Here is a 16,545-nt window from a genome sequence, read left to right on the forward strand (position 1 = left end):
CGAATTTGCGAAGACCGTCTTCTTCGGCTTCACCAAAGAAGTTATCGTGGTCCGTATCTAAATAGGTAGTCAAACAAGTTGAGTTAGGCTGGATTCACCAGGTATATCACAGACCCACCTAAATGAAGTTGTGGTATCCCAGTGAGAAGAAGAACAAACTTGACGCGGACAACTTACCCCGGATATCTATTCTCGAACCATGTTCCACCCATGTCCTCATTCTTCTTCTTATAGAAATCAATCCGAACTCCTCGAAAAGATCGTCGCCATTTGTACGCAAGTTGTACACCAGATTCAGAAAGCACCTTTGCCAAGACATGTTATTTTCAAGTACCTCGGTCATGGATCGGCTTGTCCGACTCGTCCGGGGTGAAATTTCACTTCGGATCCTAAATGCGTAGTACTTCTCATAACGGCTGAATAAGTAAACGGTCACTTGGAAATCTGTTAATAGTTTTTTTCGTTTTGTTTCCAGGCTGCGGTTATATATGTACGTACCTACCAAAAGAGAATTGGCAGATCTAAAAATTTCGTCTCGCAAGTTTCTGATTTCAGTGTCGACTTTGACCCGTTCTATCGCTGGGACGCCCGCCCGGCACCCTTCCGTATCACCGATAACGAGAGAATTTAGAAACGATTCGAAGTGTGTTCCCATTAGAACCATTTGAACAAATAAAGACTAGAAAGATTCCACGATTTCGGCTTCCAGACTCCACGCCATCACACCGATCTTGACTTTCACTGCATGTTTCATGGGTATGTCAGTCAAATGGAGATGTGAAGTCTGCGAAGTACATTGAATGTGCCGTCAGCTTATATTTACATGATCGGGGTTGGGTAGCCACTTAGATTCCGCCCACATCAATATTCACTAGCTACGCACAATCCATTCGGAGGATGCATGTATGCGTTATTGCGAATGCGTCGGTGAACGCGTATAATCAAAGGTCTAAACTGTCTAATTAATTTGATCTTACAAGTGGTATAACTACAATAATAGACTACGTACATGGTACAACACAACCACTCCAAAGTGGCTCCAAAACAATGCCCTGAGACAAACCAATATGATAAAAATGTAATTAAGTAGCATGAAGGATGAGCGTGACAAAAGACAATGCAACTGGAATGATAGATGATGGATTAGGGTTGATGCAACGGGTGTGGGGATGAAGATTTTCGATTCAACTTGCGAGTTCCAAGCCAAGTCCCAGACCGACAATGCCAATATTCGCGCCGGAATGAAAACCAGTTCCAATCCCTCTTCGCCCTCCCACAGCGAATCCCCATGCCGCCAGCAACAGGAGTGCTGTACAGAATAGGATCATTCTAACTTCTTCACCAGCACTGCTTCTCTCAAACATCAAGCTCACGAGACCTCGGAATCCACCTACTCCTCGTCCAAAACCACCCCGTCCACCTCGCCGTCGCCCAAAGGGTCCAAGCTCTGTCTCATATTTTTTCGAACGTACAGTTTCGCCTAACCGCCAAGGCCAAATAACTCGTGACGTCTCAGTGGCTTGGAGCGTCAAAGGCAAGCCGTGCGCGTCGGTGATTAGGGTGAACAAACCCTGTATACATACATATTTGGGCAGAGGCAGGAATGAGAAGGAAATCGAAAATGGCTGGATGGGCACTAGAATAGAGCCAACGGAACCGAATCCGGCTCCAAGGTATGTAGGAGTTCCTTCGTTGCCCAGCGGAGCATCCGGTGCCCATGCATAAGGGAACGGCGCGGGGAACAGAGGTGGAATAAACGTAACGGAGAATTTTTGAAGGCGTGGATTTGATTGTGCGATCCTGACTGCTCCACTAGCAAGCGTTTCATCCCCAGGGTATTTGACAATTGTGAGATGTAACGTTCGCAGTTTTGGGAATCCACGTATAGTCTTTGCGAAGGCATCCTGGAAGGACGTTAGGTAATGATGGATCGCAAGAAGGAAACAGCGACTCACCAATTGAAAAGAGGGTTTGTGTGCACATGTCAGATCAAGGTGCCTCAAGTTTGGGCATGACTGAATCAGCGACCGAAGGAGATTGCCACTATCATACATGGAATGCAAGGCGAACGAGATCCTCAAGTCCGTAAGAGACGTCAGCTCTCTTAGTATCGAAGCTATCGTCGGCGCTGAAACTTCCCTCGTCTCAACTGGATCGCGGAAGGTGACCTGCTTGAGTGAGTGATGAAGGTGAGGTAATGCCTGAAGTTGTTGGTGGGTGCCCGAAAAAGACGTCACGCTTGGCAAGCATGTGGGATCCAGGGAGGCAAAGTGAATGGGTTGAATATTGTGTCGTGAGAGCTTGATAACCTTGAGTTCTTTATGCGCTTCTAGAAATGCAACGAATGGTCGTTTTTCGCCAGGAGTCAGTGGCCGGGGAATCCAATCGATGCAGATGTCACCCAGGGAAAGCTTTTTCAGTCTAGGCCAATAGCCTTGAACAAGGGCATGTATGTCGGCTGGAATGGCAGAAGCACCCTCTATCGAAAGTTCTTCGAGATTGGGGCAGCGGTGGATGAGCATATCCCAGAACTTTCGTGAAATCGGCTGATCCTCTGTTTCGCGAAGGTTAGGCAAGCCGATTGCGAAACGAACGGATACCCCGCACCATCCATGAAAAGGTCGACATGGTATTCGTAAAACCCAGGTCTAAGGTGCAATGCAAATCCAGAAAGATTGCAAAAATCAAAGAGCTGTTTGCACTCAGATTGAGTACAGGAGAAGATGAAGTTTCAAAGAAGGCTCACGTGGCTATTGAGTCTGGGTAGTGTACACCCAATGCTTGTACCAACGTAGCGCAACTGGGGGCACCTGATATAAGGTTTGAGAAAACGACCAAAAGCAAAAACAAATGCAGAACACAAATACAGACCCTATCCGCAGAGCAAACCACATATCTTCATGCAATGGTAGTTCATCTGCATCCCACACAAATCTGCAAAGAGCGTCCAGCGTCTTTGAAGAAGCAACCCTGATGACGGCAGTGCAAGCTGCGTTTCCGTCGTCACTCGCGGAGTGGTGACTTGGTTGCAGTCTTAGCGTGAGCTCGCGGACATGCCGAGCAATATTCGAGTGGGCAGCGAGCATGCCCAGTGTGAAATGGCATTGTTGAGAGGTGTTTAGCGTGACGGATTCATATAGGACAGAAGAGATGTGGGAAAAGACGTAGGAAGACTGGGGAAGGCGTCAGCTTGGAGAAGGGGACTGGATTTGCGAAAAGACTGACAGCGAGGGAAAGGTGGAGAATATCAGAACGAGAATCTAAGCAATGCGCAATTTCGATAAGCAGGTCGCCTGGAGTGCGCGCGAGGGGCGAGGGCTGGGAGTGCATGGCGACTAGGAGGGAGCCAGGAGTAGGAGCAGCAGTAGCTTATACGAGTATAAATAGTTGGTTGAGACTCCGATCTCTTCTGATGCTCAACAAGCTAGCTTCTCCGTATCTCCACCATATTTTTCTTATTTAGGGTCGTTGATACCCAATACCCCGCTTCCGCGAAATCTGTCCTCTGCCTGAACCTAGCCAGGCTCGAGGCTACCCGTGAGATAAAAAGAATGAAAATGACGTTCTCGACAGACTAGCTACCCCGAACAACGAAGCCATCATCTACGCCATCATCCATCACATCCATCAGCCGTAATTATATGATACCTCACTGGCGCCCACTTAAGGCCATTATACTTAAGTACCTTTTCATGCGTGGCCTAAACTGATTTCCCCCGAGGTCTAGAGATCCAACGCGGCAAGTTTTTTGGAATAAGTAGATGGTAAAGTTTGCCATCTTCTTATTCGTATTGGAACTCCGCCAGTCGGCCGACATCTTTTTACAAGGTCTCTCGGTTTAATTTCCTACCTTGGTAGCATAATAGGCTTGGCGTGTCCGGCGAGATCGATCCTGTCTTTGATGAATACTCCGGCTTCAAAATCATACATGCGAGGCTTTTCAATATGGGAGGGTGCGACCAGGAACGGGACTCAACAGCCCTGCTGACCTAGGAATTCAAATGATGGCATTCAGTTTTGATCTGCATAGTTTAGTGCGTGAACAGAGCCAATATTGTGGTGCGGAATGACTGTTGATCTGAAGGGTCTCTCGCGGACTTCCAATCTGGAAAGCGGCAAACGCGGTTCATCCAAAACGGACTTCATTCCTATATAGTATTGATACCCAGCTTTATCGCATCCAATTCTATAGTAAGGGGTTATCTTAAAGCTCAGCTGATTGTTTAACTCAGTCTGGATGGCAGCTTAGACTCTGGTCAACCCTTCGGAATCTATTTCAGGACGTCCAGCTGGGAGTTATCCAGTCCAATCAACATCAAGGGAGCGCTCGTACACTGCTTACATTTCACACCATCAGCTGTCAGGTCTTCTACGCATGTGGGTATCGCGGCCGAGTGTCGCCACATGTCACAAAGTTGCCACCAGTTGTTCGCACCGTCTTAAGCATGGGTCACTTGTTATGCTTGAGACAACTCAAGACGTTTCAGTATCGGCAAAATATGCATTCCACGAGCTCCCCCAATAGTAAGTGCACTTACTGTTGAAGCTCAAGCATTCAGAAACAGGCTTCACCGGCTTCATGGGTCAGAGCTTTATCAGCTTCTCAGTGATGCGGACGACATCTAATTGTCATCTCCACATGTAAAGAAGCCCCTTTCCGCGTGAGTCGAGACCAGGTCGAAACCAAAATCTCTGGACCAAGTGTGCACTTGACCAAGAGAGTTTGGTCTCATGGGATTCTACTTTCACATGGCGGCGTATAAAACTACTAGGTGAGCTCTGCACTAGAATACAACAAACAAGTGATGACACCTCACTTCAGAGCTCAGCTGGCATCTTTCATCACTCTGCTGCTAGTCCAAGTGTCAGTGCAGGCAGCTTGCGATACCTACACCGTCAGCGGAATTCCTGGTGGCTTCACCCGGCGATTGTTTGCAGATTTTTCTAATGTATCCCCCGGCGGTGATGCTGCGTCTCTTCTCAGGTAATTATATTATGGAACTTCTGAAAATGGTCCATGATATCGACCGCAAACTAGCTCTTTTGGGATAGGCATCAGCTCTGACACTGTTCGTTCTACGCCCATTCCTCGGACCTCTGTTCCGTCAAACATAGCTCTGGGAAATGGAGCTTTGAATCTTAAGGTCTCCCGGTATTCCGGCAGCGGAGCAGTCCAAAGCGCGGAGATGGTCACGCGCGACACTTTCAAATTTGCTTCAGTTCGTACTTCCATGAAATCAAGCAAAACTCCGGGTGTTGTCGAGGGCAACTTTTTTTATCGTAAGTATGTGAAACTTTTCACCTTTTGGAGTCTTGATGAAAGTACTCTTTTTAAGTGAATGACAATCAAGAAATTGATTGGGAAACTTTGACGAGTACCATATCCACTTCTAGTCAATGTGTTCCCGCCGGAATTTGGGCGACAAACCAGGTGAGAAATGCCGGCAAATACATTTCTGTAATGGATAGCTCTTTGTTAACTTTTATGTTAGCGCGCATTCGCAGGTGCGCCGGCGACCGACGCAACAATTCCATTCACTTTTGATCCCACCGCGGATTTCCATGGTGTGTATAATTCAATCATCAATGCTGAGGTTGTACCATGAAGCTCATATAAATATGCAGAGTATCGTATTGATGTGAGCTCTCATCTTGTAACCAAAAAAGCTTACTCAATTATGAACTATGCAGTGGTCGTCTGACGCCACAGCATTCTATATCGATGGACAACGGAAGGCTCGCTTCACGCAGAATGTAAATTATCTTCTTAGATCACTCTACCAACACAAGCTTACCGAATTTGTATCTAGGTTCCGACGCAAGCGGGTCATTGGATTTGGAATGTATGGAGCAGTGGAGATCCTTGCTGGTCGAACGGTCCTCCCACAGCGGACTCTATAACTCAAATTCGGTCAATTGAAATGTTCACAGGATGGACTTCAACGGTCTCCGGGAATGTGTGCAGCGCATAAAATAGTGAGGAAGGGCTTGTATGTGAACTGGTAACGCATGAATATCCGAGGGGAAATCAAATGTTTTCGGGTGAGGAAGCTGTAGTAAAAAACACCGCCGAGTACTGTCTCATATGTCCATCGCTTTGTGTTCATGATAAAACGAGTTTTGATTGTTGGTGGATTTTAAGTATGATCGACGTCTGAATTTGTATGTATTTGCAACGGGAGGCGTATTGATGGCTTCTGTTTAGAGACCTCGACATGGCCGAGAAACCACAGACTGGGTCAGAACCACCTGCATCTAGTTCTTCTGCAACAACGAGGCCAAATGTCAATACAGCTAGTCCCAATCCCTATTCATCGCTCGCGAATGCCACTGCTTCTCAAGTTCCTGCGCAATCATATCAACCGTATACACATCTGAACTGGCAAAATGCTTGGACAATGAACTCTTTGTATACCGGGGGTGGATCTACCACCCATCAAAATCCAATTTATGCTCAACAGAGTTATGCTCCGTATCAGTCTCATTATTATCCAATGCCAGTACCGCCCGTGCCATTGACGGCGGCTGGTACTACCCATGCGGCGACGTCAAAGCAGAATACGATAGAGGTAGACGATAAACCAAAATTGTCGTCAACGCCACCTCCGCCACATTACGAACATTGGGACGAGGCGTTCCGGGAATTTTTACGAAGCGCTGGGTTGACGCAAACGTTGAAGGGATTTGAATGCGACATGCTTGTGATGAATTCTAAGTGGGAGCAAAGCGGCGTTCAATCTGCTCTGGAAAGTTTGATAAAGACGCTCAGTGTGTGTTTCCAATTCCTTTGTGACCAATTTGCTCTGATTCAAGCTGACAGTTTGACAGACAACGAGGGAGTTTCGGTCGCAGAAAGGAAAGGCAAAAGAGTTAGTTGACGAGTCTTCTGCAGAATCTAAAGAGCAGAAAGATGATCGATCTCTAGAAGAAAGGAAACTCGATTATGTTCGGCTTGCTAGTGGTGAAAAACCTCGGACTCAGACAAGTGTGAGTAATGTACTATGCGAGCATTGACATTACTCAAACTCTTCTTCGCTAGATCAACAAAGAAATCTCGACATTTCTCGCCAGAAATAGAGCCCGTAACGATGCATCCAACCGGAGCGAATTTCTCTTAAGCCTTTCGGAAAAGCGTAAACAATTACAGGATTTAGATGATCCTCCTCAAGGCGACGCTGTTTCATCCTGTGCACGGACGGATGCTCGGACAATCGATCGTGATGCGCAAATGAAGTACGACATCGCCAAAAACGATGAAGGACCGTTGCGTAGGACCAAGGTTAAGAAGGACGAGAAACATTCACCATTATCAAAGCCGAACAGCCATGAAACTTCGCTCGCCACAGGCAACGCGATCGTCGTTCCAAATGACCAGGAGTCACTTCCAAAACATCATCCCGGTGCCGATGAACGTCTAGGCAATATTGAGACTCATATGGCCGTCCGTTATGGTAAGCCTTGCCTAAATGATGATCCTCTTTTTCTCATCCTCAGACAGTTCCATCCCCCCCGCGTACCCTATGGGCACGACTCAAGTTCCTCGAGGATCACATCGTGAAACTAGAAAAAGACTATCCTCCATGGGCAGCATTACATTTCAACCAGCCAAATCGAGGTGTAAGTACTGTTTGGCATACAGTGTCTTGAGCAAGCAAAAGTTTTGACAGTCTTATTACTCAGTGGCCTCCACCACCCCGTGTAACGCCAATCATTGTTCCTCCTCACCTTCGTAGTTCTGACCCGGATACTTCATCAACGACCAAGGCTAGTATACCTGATCAACAGGGATCATCTTCGTCCTCGTTGCCCACCTCGGGGAGTCAAAAAATTCGAAATACAAAGTCCAGCCTACAGCGAGCTATTATGGAGAGGCTGGAAGTACAACAAGCGATGGAGGAGAAAATGGATTCAGGTTCATGACGTTACCTTGCATTATACCTTTTGCAATTTCCAGGGCTTTTGCATTTTTCTGCCTTCCTTGATGAGCGGCGATCGACGTCTTCATCTTACCGGATATCTCCCTTCTCTGGTTCTTCCGCGCAAAGATTCAAACAGCCAAAAGGAGCACTTTTCCAAGGCCGTAACTCAAGTTCGACAAGCCTCCAGAGGAAGAGGAATGACATCGGAGGTTGGGAAGACATTGACATGCTGATCGAGTCAAGCTCGCGCGAACTTATTTTCTTCCCTATGTAATTCCGCTACCAAATTTGGAGAAGTTGTAGTAAGGAGGTCAGTCTCTCAACGCAAGGGATGTAGGACGGTTGGATGTAGAAGAAGTAATAGGGAGGTAGTAAGGGGGGACTTGAGTGATGTCGGACGGGGAAGATGTCAGGAGAGTAGAAGCAGGAGAGTCATCTTGGTATGGACAACGAAGTAGAGAAAACCAATACTCGAAGGTAACAAAAAGCAGAGGGCGTCGGGCACCATAGTTCACAGTACCTCTCTCTTGTTCTCACTCGATATACCTCTGTTCTGTCGGTGTTGATGAAATCGCTCACACTTGGCGATTTACAATTGTCTATCGGACTGAAAATAACATGCATTGCTACAAGGAAAAGTCGCTCTACGACAAGTGAAACTAAACTATTCTGTCCTTATTCAGGACGTACAAAAAACTAGATATATATTTTAAGATATCTTATTGTTGCGGAAATCAACGCAATGACGTATTTAAATCCTACCAGAAAAATGACAAAAGAGGAAAGACGCAAGAATGCAAGAGAGATAAGATGATGGAAGCCTCACAAGGTCAAACGGTTCATTCCGTTAAGCACCGAATCCATCGTATCCTTGACAACACGGAACTTGTGAATACCACATCGTTGACTCTCGATATGTTGACACAATCCGCTCAAAGTTCTGAACCTTGTACGGCACGTGTCTAAAGGGCATATATAAAACTTGTCCTGGTGGCGAGGGCTCCCGAGATGCTGGTTAAGGGCCAGAAGGGTGCGATAAGTATTATGACACAGATAACACTCAAAGGCGTATCCGTTCCACGCACGATCTGTCGCGTAATACCAGGATTCGCCTTGGGAGCTAGGCCCAGTGAGCATGCGAGATGGGTCGGTGATGATGTTGTTTCGATCATACTCGCGGACTTTCTGGTTAACATAAGTGCGATCAATGCCAGAGACGCATTTGCCGCCTTCGAGGTGAAGGATCATGGCAGAAACGCTGACGAATGTCCTATCACAACCCTTGCCACGACATTTGACGCTACGAGGCTGATGAACAGAAGAATTGCGATGCTGGGAGAGGAACACTCATCAGTATCAAAGATGTATGCGGGTCATAGATAGGCTTACCGCCCGAAGGTTGCTTTCTGACCGAAACAAACGTTCGCAAGGTGCACAGTAAAAGTGTACAGAAGATTGGCGGTAATGTTCGTGGCGACTATGATCATTCGCGAAGAATCGGTCGCATTGTCGGCACCAAGAATGTACCGCTTCATAGTGATCCTCTAGGTCATCATCATCATCGAAACGCTCGTTACAGGGTTGACAATAAGAGTGGTATGGGCTTTCAACCCAATGATCCTGCAAATCACTCCAGTCGGAAAAGTCGATGTCACATTCATCGCAGATGTTGTGGGATGCCGAATTGTTCACGTGTTGGTTGAAGGCAGGCCAGGTACGAAAGTAGCGGTCGCAACGATCGCAGTAAGGCATTGTATACTGGAGGGGATGAGGGATAAGGACACGAATGTAGCGTCGCTGGTTACCGGGGTAGGACGCACCGCGGAAGGGGTAGAATGGGGGGGAGTGAGTCAAAGAGGTATTGAGCCGCGTACCCCTTTTATACATTTCTGAGTTCTTAAATAAGCCTCGCGCACTTTTGAAACGTGCCATTTGCGCTTCGGACACTTGGATAGGGCGTGGTAGTCAAGATAAAACACGGCCGCGGCGTGCACGGTCGAAGCACACTTGACTGTCAAAGCTCAACGTGGCCAACTAAATATACATGGACGAAGAGGACGCTGATGTGTCGAACCATCGACCGGGTGCTTCGATGGAGGCGATAAGTTTCCAGGGGACCATCACAAGGCTCACATATCGACCTTGTGGAAGTTGTTCGGAGCCGTCAATTCTGCAACAACAACGATGAGGGAAAAGTTTAGGCTGGAAGGCATAAATGATCACCTGTATTCTTCAGCATTAGTAATGATGATGTTGAGAGGCTTGTCTGTTCCAGCAAAGGTGCCAATGAGAATGCGGTTATCTGTGGTTGAAATTCGGATGGGCTGGCAGAGCAGCGAATTCAGTTTCGCGATGGCGGAGGACGACATGGATGACGTGACAAGTCACAAACAAATTTTCTTAGAAAAACAAATCCTTTGATTAGTTCAACGATAAATCCGATAACTTGAGCAAAGGAATGGGAAAGCAGAAAAAGTCTCAATATCAAAGCAAACACGAAATAATGACCGTCTTGCGATCTTAATGCCACGATTTGAGTACTCAAACCTGAATATACATTCCCACAGATCCAGCAACCCTCTTATTAATAGCCGTGTTAACGTCATAGTGACCCTAAAATCTATCTTGCTACCAGTTTTCACTCCCTCTGCACTTTCTTCTAGCGATCCTTGAATCACCAGGGCTAATGGCCATTTTTGCCCATGCACCTTCCATAAGAGTTCAGGGAAGCACAAGTATTGGCAGTTATTGGATGATCCTTGTGGATTCATCCCGTGCCTGTACAGATGCTTGGACTGTTATGAATTTACCAACCTGTAGGAGGGACGTCATTATGCTTACTCATTTCCAAATCCCTGGATATACTCTTTCCTGCTTATGCTTCTCCCATTATTCATTCCTATGTCACTTCATCTTTGATCCTTCCTTGTTTATTGTTATGAATTTACCAACCTATTGGAGGGACATCATTATGCTTACTCGTTTCCAAATCCCTGGATATACTCTTTTCTGCTGACGCTTCTTCCATCATTCATTCATTCCCATATCACTTCATCTTTGATATTCCTTCATTTATCTTTTCTTTCTCATGATCATTCTCCTTCCTAGTTTATACTTTCACTCTCATGATCAATCTTTGCATTTCACGATTAATCATCTTCCTTCTTAGTTTGTACTTTCTTTCTCATTGATTACTCATCTACTGTTATGATTATATTGACCTATAGGAGGAACATCATTATGTTTACTCAATTCTAAACCCCTGGATATACTCTTTTCCACCTACACTTCTCCCATCATTCATTCCCATGTCATTTTCTCTTTGATGCTACCTTGTTTATCTTTTCCTTCTCATGATCATTCTTCATGTTCCCATGATTGATCCTTCATGTTACCCGTTATATCTTTTCATTCTCATGATCAATCTTCTATTCCCATGATTGATCATCTTCCTTCCTAGTTTATACTTTCCTTCTCACTGATTACTCATCTACCTCAGTCATGGTTACTCAGCCCGTTCTATACTTAGTTACCCTGGGTAGATACTTTTACGTATATAAGACCAGTAGGTACTGTTGTATTCCTTATGCTTTATCAATTGTATCTTTCCCTTTCCTCTACTCTTTATTTGCTCTCAAGCCTTTATCACTTGTCTGCAACCTGAGTCTTAGACTAAGGTTGTAACATCAAGCCTTTGTCTTCCACAACCTTTATATTTGGATAGTACACATGTATTATGCAAACTTTATGCAAACATTACCGTAAATATTATTAAGTAATACATGTGTACTATTTAAAACATATGTAAATTAAAAATGCAATAAAGCTCACTTTATGACTTTTGTTTGCATCAAGTTTAAATATGTAAAACATATTACATAAGTACTATGTAAATCAAATTTACCGTAACATTTGCATAATGTTTACAAAATACATGTGTATTATTTAAATATAGAAGTTGTGTTCATTGCAACCTGAGTTTTGTAACATGGACAATTGATTGTGATGCACCAATAATGGTGTATTTTTGCAGTACCTGCTGTAACTGATGTATAATCTCAGTGAATGCTCATTTTTTCCCCTTTGCCCACTGCTTCAATTAATCCCACTCCATCTATTTCTCTAATTTCATCTACTCTCCATCCTCGCCTAAGTAATATCATATCAGTATCCTAGATTGGTACATTGTATGCACCTGAGTACTTTGAATAGCTTGGTATTAATTAAGATTAAATGAAAATGCCTATTAAAGGAACTGATCACTTCTGGGTAACAGATAAAGTTGAGTAAACAGATATTTTGAGGTGTTTTTGGCAGGGCCTGAGAATTCCCTGGAAAGTGTCTTGTCCCGCAAACAATGCCAGAACAAGATCCTAGATGATGTTCAGGTAATATTCATTTTCCAGGCATATTGCTTTAGGTATACTATGCTATTAGTGTTAAACTGTAGGGAAAGCAAAAGCGTAGGACTCCAATAGTGATAGCAACTAGAGAAAGTACAGGAAAGAGAAATTACAATGATGAGTATGCTAGCACATGACATAGGAATGGAGAAGACTACTTCCATTGAACACACCCCCATCAACAAAATTCCAATGTGTTAAGACTATGACTGGGAAGGTAATGCTAAGCCGGAAAGGACTTAGCAAACAAACAGCTTTGGCCTTAGTGACACAGGAACAGTGTGCTATGCCTTCCAACTAAGTTGATAGCCAATTTAGAGATAGAGACGAGTGACCCACGGAATGCAAAATCGTTTGAGAGCGAGAGAGAGATCAAGTGAGAGATAGCGAGGAACAATCTAAGTTGATTTTCAGACTGAAGTACCATACAGAATATCTACGGCTTAAATACATGAAGACTGAATAGCATACAGATTCGGAAACATGAAAGATGATAGCACAAGGATTGCGCGATAGTTTGGATTGAATAACGGAAAGGAGTGTTTACCTTAAGGGATTCCGACGGTGCAACGGAAAGGAGGTCTTGAAGTGGGTAAGTCTTGTGATGGAAATAACAACCCACGTTGCATTGGTCGTAAAGCAACCGTGGGAGCGCAACCACAATACCAAAGTGCGGCATTCCATTGGTCAACGTGACCAGTAAGTCGGAATCGGTATTGCCGGGATTGATGTGAACGGAATGAGTCGGAAAGGGATATCCGGAACATATCGGGATTGTTACCAAGAATGGAAGGTGGTGGAGTTAGCGTGTTCCGGATATAACACAATGGCAGAATAGAGAAACCAAACAGCAAGAATTGGAGAAATATTGCAATTTGAGATAAGAGAGGAACTCGAACAGTGACTGGTGTAGTGAGCAAGGGAGAAATGTAGGTGTAATTGATCCATGAAATGTGGTGCATTGAGTGAGATTGAGGATATGAGCGAGGTAGTCCAAGGCCAATAGTGAGCATATAGGGTGCTACACATCTCCAAAGTCATGACAAGCACAACCTCTATATTTCAATAATACACATGTATTATGCAAATATTATGCAAACATTACCGTAATTATAATTTGCATAGTACATGTATATTATCTAAAATATATCTAAACCTTATGCAAACAAAACCTTTAAAATGGACATTATTGAATTATTTTTTTACATATATTTTACATAATATATGTGTACTATGTAAATTACATTTACGGTAATGTTTACATAATGTTTGCATAATACATGTGTATTTTTGAAATATAGAGGTTGTGAAGAGAACTGAGGGTTAAGGGAACTGACAACACAAGAAAAATAGAGGAAGGTGGAACAGAGGAAACAAGAGAAGGAATGGAAGGAATGAGAGGAAACAGAGATAGAAAAGCAGAATAGAAGAATGAGAGAAGAAACTGATGAAACTGACATTGAAGAAATTGAAGCACAACCTCTACATTTAAATAATACACATGTATTATGTAAACATTATGCAAATGTTACCGTAAATTTAATTTACATAGTACATGTGTAATATGTAAAACATATTTAAACTTTATGCAAAGAAAAGTCTCAAATTGAGCTTTATTGCATTTTTAATTTACATATGTTTTAAATAGTACACATGTATTATTAAAATAATATTTACGGTAATGTTTGCATAAAGTTTGCATAATACATGTGTACTATTCAAATATAAAGGTTGTGAAGGAAACAAATGAAAAACAGAAAAGCCAAAAACTGAGGAAAGGGAAGTGGAGAGAAGCCAGACACAACCTCTATATTTAAATAAGACACATGTACTTATGTAAACATTATGCAAACATTACCATAAATTTGATTTCTATAATACATGTGCATTATGTAAAACATATGCAAAAAATATATTCAATAATGTTGATTTTATACATTTTTGTTATGAATTTACCAACCTATAGGAAGGACGTCATCATGCTCACTCATTTCCACATCCCTGGATATACTCTTCTCCAGTGGTGTCATGCTATAAACCTTTGATGATATCTCCGTTGGTGCGTTTTCCGTGAAGTTAACTTCGTGATCCCATTCCGTTCGTTCAGGTAGTTTGTCGAAGTTCTTTTTGTTGAAAAGATGGGCGAAGGGTTTCATGTATGCTGGTAAGTCTTCAGGGTTCGTTGGATCCGGTTCTTTTTCCTCAGTGTCTTCGTTTGATTGTAATCGTCGTATACGTGGTTCGAAAGAGATGTCGGTATGGGGAAAAGAACATGATGTGGGGCACCGGTTGAATTTGATAATTCCTTGTTTCCAATTGATCTCGGGGTTGTGGTTCGTTAACCAATCATGACCTAGAAAGAGATCGGATGATTGTAAGGGAGTGACGACCGCGTCCAGTTGTTCGTTATGACCGTTGATGTTTAGATCTATCTTCGCGAATTTGGTGATATCCTTCTTTCCTGCTATCGTTCCATCTGAATTCCTGCATGTGATCGGCCGTTCCAATTTCTTCGTCGGGATCTTCTTCCTCTTTACTAATCCTTCGTCGATACATGTGTGTGTGCATCCCGAGTCGACCATGGCTGAGACTTTGAGTTTCTTTCCGTTTGTTGTAGTGAGGAGGGGTTTTACTTCCAGTTCTTGCACTCCTAGACGTTTTTGAGGGACAACGTATCGATTGTTCATTTGTCTAGGTACATTGGTTCGCGAGGTCGTGCCTACTCGGAACCATCGGAAAAACCCTGCTCCTTCTTGGAGTCGTCTTCATCGTCAGAATCCTCGTTCATCGCTCTAATCCTTCCACTCCTGTTGCTTCGGCAATTCTTCGCAATGTGTCCAAATTTCCCACAACTGAAACACTTGAAGCTCTTCTTCTCTCCGAAATTCTTCTTCTTCTCCTCGCAGTTCTTCCCGATGTGTCCGAACTTTCCGCATTTGTGACATTTGGGTTTCCCATCCTTGTCCCATTCGAATTTCTTCCATCCTATCTCCATCGGTTGTCCACTTCCTCCGTAAGTGATTCCAGTTTCGGTCCTCTGATCAATCCTTTTCATCATCTCTAGTCCTGACCCAACTTGTAAAATTGCGTTATTCCAGTCTTCTCTCGTCTCCGGAATGTCTTTCCTTGGGTATCCCAAAATCGTCTTGATAATATCGTGACGGGTGTGACGTCTAAGGAGGAATATGGCGTGTTGGTCGTCGATTTTGGATTTGTACATGAGAGCTGTGAATTCGACTAGGAAGTCCATAGTGTTCCTGCTTCCTTGTTTGAGGGATTCGATCCTTTCCTCTGCTAAATCCTTCTCGTTTCCTTTCCCGAACGAAGTCTTGATTTCTTCTTCAAAACTATCCCATGTGTATGTGATGCTGCTGGCAAGTTTCTCCGTCCATACTTCGGCAAAGTAGCTGGGGATAGGTCCTTTCAATCGTACGATGGTGGCGATGATTTTCTGGTCAGTGTCCGTGACCTTGTTGTACTTGAGGAAAAGTGTCATGTTCATCCACCATTCTGCAAACTGCTCTCTATTCCCCCCAAAATCCTTCGGGTTCGGGATAAGCGACTTGAGTGCATCTGTCTGTGCACTAACGGTTACGACGGCGTCGTTGCTCATGTTGTCGTTGTCTCGGGTGTTCTGATCGTCTGTGTCGATGGTGTTCTCGTTCTCTGACTCTGTGTCGATGGGGTTCCTAGTGTCTCTGTAACTCCTAAAGTCAACTGGTTGTCGTTTCTTCTGGTTCTTCCTGTTCTGGTTTCTCCTAGTAGATCTGGCTACTCGTTCGTAGTGTTCTTCGTCTAGACTGTCGTAGTCGTTTCTCTCTGTGCTCATACACTACTTCTCTTGGTGCCCGTGTGGCTAAAATTCGTCTGATGCCCGTATGGCTAAAAAATTCGGTTCTACAGCAAGCGTAAGCTGCACAGTACCCTTCCAAGGTACTTACTAGTTGCAAGGTGAGCTAGGGACGCTTTACCAAATGTTACGACCTTAAAGCGAATGCTCAGGTTGCAGCGAAGGCAAAGACTTGAGGGCGAGTAAGGGGAAAAGCAAGTTGGTAAAGCGTAGGGAAATACAGAGAGTATCTACGCTTACTTATACTAAGACTATCTACCCGAGGTAACTAACTATAGAACGGGCTGAGTAACCATGACCGAGGTAGATGAGTAATCAGTGAGAAGGAAAGTATAAACTAGGAAGGAAGATGATCAATCATGAGAATAGAAGA

At 44.1% G+C, this 16,545-nt stretch overlaps 6 protein-coding genes across 6 annotated transcripts; 2 read left to right on the top strand and 4 right to left on the bottom strand.

The window, feature by feature from the left end:
* Window positions 1-1,184: 1,184 nt before the first annotated feature.
* Window positions 1,185-3,330, bottom strand: AGABI2DRAFT_123224 (hypothetical protein; the record flags this gene model as incomplete). Its single annotated transcript, XM_006457293.1, has 6 exons — window positions 1,185-1,904; window positions 1,956-2,554; window positions 2,608-2,692; window positions 2,747-2,810; window positions 2,872-3,173; window positions 3,226-3,330. 6 exons carry the CDS (start codon window positions 3,328-3,330, stop codon window positions 1,185-1,187), a joined length of 1,875 nt encoding a protein of 624 aa, XP_006457356.1.
* A 1,475-nt stretch (window positions 3,331-4,805) lies between these two features.
* Window positions 4,806-5,972, top strand: AGABI2DRAFT_79454 (hypothetical protein; the record flags this gene model as incomplete). The annotated part of the gene is made up of 7 exons (XM_006457294.1): window positions 4,806-4,984; window positions 5,039-5,280; window positions 5,337-5,431; window positions 5,493-5,565; window positions 5,626-5,639; window positions 5,692-5,754; window positions 5,811-5,972. The coding sequence occupies 7 exons, from the start codon at window positions 4,806-4,808 to the stop codon at window positions 5,970-5,972; spliced, it is 828 nt and encodes a 275-aa protein (XP_006457357.1).
* Window positions 5,973-6,918: 946 nt separating this feature from the next.
* On the top strand, window positions 6,919-7,920 carry AGABI2DRAFT_79494 (hypothetical protein; the record flags this gene model as incomplete). Its single annotated transcript, XM_006457295.1, has 4 exons — window positions 6,919-6,987; window positions 7,040-7,451; window positions 7,499-7,617; window positions 7,681-7,920. Coding segments are annotated over 4 exons (840 nt in total), but the record flags the coding sequence as incomplete, so codon positions are not given.
* A 713-nt stretch (window positions 7,921-8,633) lies between these two features.
* Window positions 8,634-9,885, bottom strand: AGABI2DRAFT_196103 (hypothetical protein). Its single transcript, XM_006457296.1, has 2 exons — window positions 9,309-9,885; window positions 8,634-9,251 (listed from the first exon to the last, which is right to left on the bottom strand). Exons 1-2 carry the CDS (start codon window positions 9,849-9,851, stop codon window positions 8,742-8,744), a joined length of 1,053 nt encoding a protein of 350 aa, XP_006457359.1. The 5' UTR covers window positions 9,852-9,885; the 3' UTR covers window positions 8,634-8,741.
* A 68-nt stretch (window positions 9,886-9,953) lies between these two features.
* On the bottom strand, window positions 9,954-10,288 carry AGABI2DRAFT_123228 (hypothetical protein; the record flags this gene model as incomplete). Its single annotated transcript, XM_006457297.1, has 2 exons — window positions 9,954-10,089; window positions 10,143-10,288. 2 exons carry the CDS (start codon window positions 10,286-10,288, stop codon window positions 9,954-9,956), a joined length of 282 nt encoding a protein of 93 aa, XP_006457360.1.
* Window positions 10,289-15,041: 4,753 nt separating this feature from the next.
* AGABI2DRAFT_123230 (hypothetical protein) lies at window positions 15,042-16,151 on the bottom strand (the record flags this gene model as incomplete). Its single annotated transcript, XM_006457298.1, has 1 exon — window positions 15,042-16,151. One exon carries the CDS (start codon window positions 16,149-16,151, stop codon window positions 15,042-15,044), a length of 1,110 nt encoding a protein of 369 aa, XP_006457361.1.
* Between the last annotated feature and the right edge of the window lie 394 nt (window positions 16,152-16,545).

This window comes from Agaricus bisporus (genome assembly GCF_000300575.1).
Source record: "Agaricus bisporus var. bisporus H97 unplaced genomic scaffold AGABI2scaffold_16, whole genome shotgun sequence".
NCBI classification, from domain to species: domain Eukaryota; kingdom Fungi; phylum Basidiomycota; class Agaricomycetes; order Agaricales; family Agaricaceae; genus Agaricus; species Agaricus bisporus.